Source organism: Dipteris shenzhenensis, chromosome 19 (assembly GCF_047967505.1).
Source record: "Dipteris shenzhenensis isolate YYH24624 ecotype China chromosome 19, Dip_SZ_1.0, whole genome shotgun sequence".
NCBI classification, from domain to species: Eukaryota; Viridiplantae; Streptophyta; class Polypodiopsida; order Gleicheniales; family Dipteridaceae; genus Dipteris; species Dipteris shenzhenensis.
The window spans coordinates 51637974-51646502 of NC_141614.1; the positions used below are offsets into that span (position 1 = coordinate 51637974).

At 39.6% G+C, this 8529-nt stretch overlaps 1 protein-coding gene across 1 annotated transcript; it reads right to left on the reverse strand.

The window, feature by feature from the left end:
- Positions 1-795: 795 nt before the first annotated feature.
- Positions 796-2390, reverse strand: LOC147890620 (uncharacterized). The gene is made up of 2 exons (XM_087390663.1): positions 2059-2390; positions 796-1746 (listed from the first exon to the last, which is right to left on the reverse strand). Exons 1-2 carry the CDS (start codon positions 2322-2324, stop codon positions 1287-1289), a joined length of 726 nt encoding a protein of 241 aa, XP_087246789.1. The 5' UTR covers positions 2325-2390; the 3' UTR covers positions 796-1286.
- Between the last annotated feature and the right edge of the window lie 6139 nt (positions 2391-8529).

The following is an 8529-nucleotide window of genomic DNA, read 5'->3' on the forward strand; positions in this document are numbered from 1 at the left end:
AGGAAAGCACAAGACAGAGGTAACATGCAAAACATTGGTGGACATACTATCATTCAAAATAAAAAGAGCTAGGAGTTTCTGGCAGTCAATTAACGCTGTCCACCAATGAACTTGAAGCAGACATAAACAACTTAAAAGGTCTGGTGTCTATTTGAGTGCAGCAAGGGCAAAGGACTGCAGTTCTACAGCTGGCCATATTTATTGGCAAACTAGTTGTTTGTCAGTTCTCATGCCAGCTTCAGTAATGGCAGCATAGTCTATTAAGTGTATGATAGGAATGACAGTCAGACTCAACAGGCAAGCACATTGTCTGTAAACAAGCAACCGCACGGGAAGACACGTGCAAACCCTCTAAAGTTGATACATAAATTGTCATGAACCTTGTCTTCTGGGGGATCTACCACCCCGTGACATGTAAGATCCAGATACCCTAAAACCCCAACCACAAAAAAAACATGAAGAGAGAGTGAGAGAGAGAGGTTTTAAAAGATATTTTGAAAGTGAACGAGTATAAAAACAGAGACATAAAGTCATTTCAGACTAAGCAATTTCCAAATGTCTGTTAAATAAGTCTAGCGATGCAACTAGTAATATGATATATGCTGTATGAAAGGCGACATAAGCTGCTAAGTCTCAAGCACACATGTACAGAGTACAAAGACAGAAATAAACATGGCCTTAGTTTGCTGTAAAAGGCAATCCTGCTAAAGAAAGGGCTCGTCCTTCACAGAAAATACTCTGTCCCACCTCTCACTTCATCATTTAATTTTGGCCTAGACGGAGCAGACGCTTCAATTGAAAACAGGTAACATTATATTTAAAAAGTCACTCTAACATATGTAGAGAGTAATAACGCGTGCTAGAGCATAATCGCCTTTCAAAGAAAAGCATGCACTCAACAAAATAAAGACGAGCTTTAAGTCACAAAGAGTCCACTTGACAGTTCTACATAGATTATCAACATAAAGTAAAGAAAGTCAAGCTAGTCAAATGAACGGATGTCGCAACAGCCAAGTGCACAAGTGCCAGAGATGCTTACATTGGTCCATGACAAATAAGATGCAACTTATACAAATGGGAAATGCCGGTACTGCTCTTCTTGAGGGTATTATTGAAACTCTCACATCATAGCGCATATTTCACAAGCATACTATGACGTCTCAGCTCGAGAAAGTCACGGGATGGTAAGAGTATTAGCCACCTAGCGAACTCGCCCAATATTCGACAAATGAGCAAAGAGTAGGTGATCGAAAATGTTTGTCCTTTTACTTTTGAAAACCTGTGTGTCATATGCTCTTAACACGGGAAGAATTCGGATTACTCACAAAGAGGGTACTGTTGGAGAGTGGTAGCCATACTTCATTTAGGCGGCTAGAAATTTCGAATGGTGAATCGTACTGTGCAATTATGTAGACCTCTTGTTCATCGAAAGTACTGTCTGCCGTGTATCCAGCTTCATACAAACTAACCTCCAGACTGACAGCCTCCACTGCGACATTGCTGTCAGTGGCGAAACCTCCAAACTCCCTTACTGCCACGTACTGAGCTCCCCAACGATCAACCTGCAAATCGAGATCTGAATCTGGAGAAGGGGGGTCCTCCTGGTAGGCTTCCGGAACATAGAAACGAACTACGAAAGTGGATGAGCAGAATGGCCCGTCGGAAGGAATTATCCCCGTGAGAACCGGTGCAGTCATATTGACCTCAACTCCCTCTTCATTTGCTCCCTGGATGTATTGGAAAAGCCTAACCAGGGATTGAAGAATGCAGAGGACGTTGTCATCAACAAGTGGGCATTCAACAATCAACGACTTCAAACTATGCTCATTGACAACGAGTAAAAAAGCATGGCACATTCATGAAATACCAAGCACGATTGGTTGCATAAACAAACTTTAGATATGCCCAGATGTGAGAATCAAACATTCGAAAGGCCAGGAACAATTTCCATCCGATGCATTGGAATCTGAAACTATCAATCCAGCTGCCTTCGTTAATTTCTTTCCGTTCTCCGACCTTCATGGTGCAGGCTTCTTACAGGAGGAGCGGAAATCTTACTTGAGGAATCCGGTTCGAGTGGCGCTAACGAAGGAGGTGTCGGCGATGGAAGAGGTGGACATCCAGACGGGGTAATTGTAGAGGCGGATGCTGAAGTCATCGGCTTGGAGGACGACTTGGTAGGATGGGCATTCGATGGAGGAGCAAGTCGAAGAAGCCAGGGACGAAGAAGAAGAAGAAGATGGGAGCTGAAGGGAAGCGTAAATGGGCGAGGCGAAGGACAAGAGCACCGTCAACACTAGGAAGACGTTGAACGCCATAGCCATGGAGGTGGCAATGCAATGAACAACAGAATAACGAAGAGAAAGTCACAAAGGAATTGAATGAGAGACCTCCACCTTACATATCACATTGAATTAGAGGTCTCCTCCTTACTTATCATAGTACAAGACTATCATCACACGTGGCCTTTTTACATCCTTGCATTTCCAACCTTCGCCTCGCTTCTCCACACTCCAAAAGAGTCCAAAATGAAAGTGCCCCTCTCTTCACTTCCCCTCAAAGATGGAAACCTCTTGCTTGTCATAGGCTTTATGTCCCTAGGAGTTGGCCTTTTGTGTGTTGCCTTGGTCATTTATATGTTGTGTGTCTAGAGAATGAAATGACACACACACACAAATGAATTGAATGGAGACTTATTGGCCTTAGTTAAAGCTGTCAGTCCAATAAATGGGGCAATTATGCACAACTCTCTCTCTCTCTCTCTCTCTCTCTCTCTCTCTCTCTCTCTTAGCTTCCCTCACTCCACCACTCGTCCCTAGCCCACCCACCCTTAGCCTCCCCATTCTCTCTCTTAGCTTCTCTCACTCCACCACTAGTCTCTCTCTTTCTCTGTCTCTTAGCTTCCCTCACTCTACCACTCGTCGTCCCTAGCCCCCACCCTTCACCTCCCCATTTATTTTGGGTAGGCCTATTGAATGACATGTGTCATTCATCTTTTTGGCCTGCCTTGGGGTTGCCTTAGCAACCATTGGGTTTTGGCGAAACAGAAATTGAGGATTTTCTGTGGTGCGATAAATCCAATATTCGAGATTCCACGTGTACGCGTCTTATTGGCCATGCATCTGTATGTTCAGAGAGCATTAGCTGATCGTCGTCGTTCGCGTCGCATGTCTAGTTGGTATCGAGTTGGTGATGGCATAATTCATCTGGGATGAAGCCACGTGTTTGTTTGTCATTGCATGCATAAATACATGCATGATGCGTGTCGATTTTAAGCCATCTCTATGTGCTCCCGTTTTGCAAATTAGCTCGCCGTCTTCTCGTCTTTCTTTTTGGCTTCTCTACTGTCTGCGACTGGCCGCGTCGTGCTTCCATTATGGCAGATGGATAGGAATTGCTTTGTGTGATGTGGGAGAAATTGCGAGATCGGAGAATGTTGGAGAAATTTACAGGTCGAAGAATTTGCAGGTCGGAGAATGTTCAAGCTCTGTCACGCATTAAATGCTCACGGCGCCTTCATCTTTCATCGAATCTATTCTTGGACGAGTGTGTGGTGCGTAGGTATGGCTTTCCTAAATTGAAATCAATGATTAACAGCAAGTGGCCTGTGGGAATTTGGTGCCATAATTCGTGAGTATCCTTTGCTGAGATTTGGAACAGCCTTCGTTGAGATTTGGAGCAAACTTAGTATCCTACTCTTTCGTCCATAATATCTATAAAATGCATGCCGTGTTTCGAGAAACGTATGTCTATCACATCTGTTTTTTTGAACGTTTATTGAAATGGATGCGTCTACGGAATCCATGGGCACTGACAGTGGTGCCTTCGTCAAGGGTACTGCTGCATTCTCCACATCTCACAAGATTTAGCTATTGTCTTCTGCATTTTTCAATTACTTTTTCTAACCTTTCGAAATGATTCGTTTTGTTGGCAGGTCTTGCCAAAGTTTGTCCTCCAGTAGTTCATAATCCGGTTACGTCGCCTTCGAATAAAGTTCTTGACGTGGAGAACGTAGTGATCAAAACTGCTAGCGTCAAACAAGGTTAACCGCAATTCCTGTTCATGCTGTCATTGCAAATTAGTTTGTTCAATCATCATATTGGCAACAGCGTGAACGCTCTACTTCTCTAGTTTTGGCCACATGCAGACTCTAGTACTTTTTATATTGCTTGGCAACTTTGCAATTCTCAACACTACAAACATAGACTCTAGCACTGTGTATATTGCCATTCGGATTTTTCAACTGTGTGTATTGCATAAGGCTTAAACGATTTTCGTCTCAAGTTTTTGGTGCATGCAGACTCTCTTATCTACGTTCATTTCATCATTGCTATCTTTCGAATTAGTTTGTTCAATCATCGTATTGGCGACAGCATGAATGATCAACTTCTCTAGTTTTTGCTGCATGCAGATTGTAGTAGTGATTATATTGCTTGGCAACCTTTGCAATTCTCTGTACTACAAACATAGACTCTAGTACTGTGTATATTGCCATTCAGATTTTTTCAACTGTGTTAACGTTTTTGCGATCTAGTACTGCGCAAGGTCTTTTGCAACATTTGCAACCTTCTGCTTCCAACGTAGCGAGAACATGGTGTTAACGTTTTGCGATATTGCTTCCAACATACTAAAAACATGTGGTTGTCTTTTTACATCATTTTCATGAGTGACCAAGGTATCGTTTGTTATGGTTTGAAATGTTTTGCAAGGGTCTTGCATCTTCTCACCGACAGGTTATAGAATGCCAATTTCCAGTACCTCAACAAGTTACGTTCTTGCTCTATTTTCTTGACTTTAGAATTCTAGTGTTTCTATTAGTATTGCTTTTCGTCTCATGATCTATTACAAATTTTACGTTTGGAGAGCTTCAACTGATGCGGAATTCATTAATTCACTTGGTACTGTATTTTTTATGCTATGAAATTACTATTGTTCGTTTATTGTTTCAATTTTATTCATAAATTTTGATTATTCTAAAGTGTTTATGGTTGTAAAGGTGGAGCTGTACTTTCTGTATGCTCATATGTTGAAAGAACCGCATCTCCACCTTCTCCAAAATCAAATTTTGTGGTTGCTTCTCCAAGTAGACCTCCTAAAGAAAGCCTTTTGAAGAATTCACCAATAAAGAAAAGCCCACACCGTTCCTTGAAGGGTTCATTTCAAGAGGTGGCACAAGAGTCTTATGCACAAGGTAATAATATAGTGTTATTTATTTGAACATCAATGATCTTTCATTAATTTGATTCTTTTTTTATTGTTTGTTGAATTCAGTGAAAAAGCTCGTTCGGCGTAATCCGAGTATGTTAACTTTCAAATGACAATAACCTCTCGTGTCCAACGTTGTTCCAAAGCTAAGAAGTTGCAAAACATGGAGCATGGGAAAGTGGAACCCAAACAAGGCGCATTGGAAATAATAAACATAGATTCTGATTGATAATCATATGTTATTTGACTTTAACTATGATTAAGAATCTTCTTTGAATATAATTGACTTATCATTGTTTCTTTGAGAGAGCAAATGTTGGATTTTAAATGAAATTTGATTTATCTTAACAAATTGTGGACAACGATTATGTATTTTATTTATACTTACAGTTTATTTCATCAATAACTTGATTTTATTAAGAATTACATTGTTATTTGCTATTGTACTTGTAGCTATCATTTGTGAATTCAATGACGAGGGAATAGTTATGTACATCCTAAAAAACGTGTCCTTCCTCAGGCAAAGGGGACTATTTGTGTCTTTGATTTCACTATCTTAGCTGATGTGCCTGATGGTTCTATCAAAGATTATCTAAAGCAAGCATTTGTAGCTCAAGTAGAAAGGCTTAGGTATGGAACACAGGTAATTTCTATGTCAAACTTAACTCTTTGAAAATTATTCAACATAAGTACTCTTAAAGCTAATGTTGTTTAACAATTGCAGGTGTTTGGCATTTTGCATTTCACCAATATCAATGCCGACTTGCTCGAGTATGTTTGCGTGTCTTGTGGAGGTGGACGAGTCAGTAGAGATCCTCTTCGACCATTTTGCTACACTTGCAAAAGCTCTCAAACTATTGAACAGATTCCTTGCCTCACTGGGGACATAGTGCGGCGCAGTGGAGAACAAGTTCTAGTCCACATTCGTGGTCCTTGTGTTGACATTGTCCTTTCATTGGGATATCCATTTGTTGAACTATATGAAGAAGATGTAATGATGGCAAGAGGCAAACTTAGGAGCTCCAAACCCAATGGAAACTTCACAGTCAGTAGTTCAGAATTTGTCATTGCATTTGATGCAAAGGCTTGATGTAATTTATTTGTCTACAACTTATCCTAAACGAATTGCAAATTTTTAGCGCTACAATTGAATGACTATGTTTTGGTAAGTACCATCATTATTAGAGAACATAAATTTTACTTTCACAATGGATTTACAAACCATGCGACTAAGAGAAATAAAACACAACCATTTACAACCATTTGGTGGTGTTGATGTACTTTTGTGTGGAGACTTATGCCAACCAAGCCCCACAAAAGATTCTTGGATTTTCCTTGAAAAAAACACAAACAAACCACCAATTGGATCTTATTGGAAAGAAAAAGTATTCATTTACGAGCTAACAAAACCAATAAGACAAAACATCCTTGAATACATTCGAGTACTTAACAATATTAGAATTGGAAAACAAACCCTGGAAGACATTTCTTACATAAACTTAAAATATCATAGTAAACCAACACATAAGCATAGCATCCTTGATTTGTTTTACACCAATGCAGCAAAAGATATCCACAACAAGGAAGTCTTCAAAATGTTATAAGGTGAGCCACATATTCTTCCAGCATAAGACAAAAAACACAAAACTTGTAATAAAAAAGTCATAGCACCATTAGACCCTAAAAACACAGGTGGCTTACAAAAAATCCTCCACTTGAAAACAAACATGATAGTAGAGGTTTGTTCAGGAAACCTAGATATTCCAGATGGATTGGTAAATGGAGCTGATGGAATTTTCAAACAATCAAACATTCAGAGAAGCCCTAAAGTCGTTTGGATATTGTTCAACAGTGAGAACATCAGAAAGTAGACAAGGCACAAAAATAGACATCTCTACAACGAAAATATTCAATTCAACTAGACTCCAATTTTTCCAATAACAAGAGAATTCCAAGTTGGGAAAAACTATCTAAACACAATCTCGTGCACACAATTCCCTATCTAACCCATGGCTGCTAGGACAATTCATTGCTCACAAGAATTGTCCATGGATTCTCTTGCATTTGACCCTACACACATCAAATCCCATGGACTAACATACACAGCGCTTTCGCGTATATGAATTCCAGAACACCTATTTCTACTTCATCCACTAGAGTCAAAACACATTAAAGTAGATACAAGCGTAATTGATGAACTTCAACATTTGCAAAACCATAGAACATGGACTACAGAGCAAATAAATTTCTCCAACACATACACTCAACAAAACACAATTCAATCACTAAACATTCGAGCACTAACATCACATATTAATGACATTCTTTCATATAAAAGTATTCTAGCTTCCACTATACTTTGCCTCCAAGAATTGCATTGCAAGACAGATAACATCCTACACTTGCCTGGCTTTCTTTGTTTGCAAAGTACAGAAGGTGTGGGTGTTGCAACTTATTATCGCAAGGAACTACAATTGCTAGCAAAAAAAGATATCAATAAAAATGGTTACCAATGCTTATTGACAATTTTTGAAAACAACAACATGGACGAAATAGCAATAATCAATGTGTACAATTCTCCCTCCACGAAATCATCCTTTCTTTTTACATGTCTAGAACACAAGTTTTTCCTTGTACTTTTCGAGTTCTAAGACCTAAAATGTGAAAATATATACAAATTTTAAAAGTTGTAAAGATAAATCTCTTGTGTAAATTTGAAAACTTGTAGTTTCATTGTACATAGTTTTTTTTAAGGCACACCTAGAGATGACTTGAATGAGGAGTCTCCACCCTAGGAGAGGTCTCCACCTTACAAATTAATTGAATGAGAGGTCTCCACATATACTTATCATAGAAGAAAGCAATCAACACACATGGCCTTTTGACATCATTGCATTTCCAACATTGCTAGCTTCTCTAATCCAAAATGTGCACCTCAAGCGGTTTGGGCGCTGTCCCTCATGAGCAGCAATCGCACATGTCAAAATCCCATCAATGGTGGCCCATCTAAAAATTATTTCCCAAGGCTACCTCCCACCTTCCTTGTGTGTGAGCATCGTGTGTGCCAATTTTCTTTTTTTTCTTTTTTAAATCAATCATAGCATGCCACCTTAGTAAAAACGCCCACCTCACTCACCAACACCACTTTGGCCAAGACCTTCCATTTTTAAAGAACATTTTTTATCACCCAATCCAACATGAATAACATGACTTGCACAATGAAACTCCAAAGCCCTTAGAGGGCAGCCATATTGGCCAAATGGAGGTTTGCACCTCCATAGCTAACAACTAATATAGCAACAACAAAGATGGGCAGCATGTTCG

Excerpts from the sequence above, each read along its gene's own strand:
- LOC147890620 (XM_087390663.1), bottom strand. The coding sequence starts at position 2,324 with ATGGCTATGGCGTTCAACGTCTTCCTAGTGTTGACGGTGCTCTTGTCC. Across the intron at positions 1,747-2,058 it reads ACTCGAACCGGATTCCTCAA|GCTTTTCCAATACATCCAGG; the intron begins GTAAGATTTCCG and ends ATCCCTGGTTAG.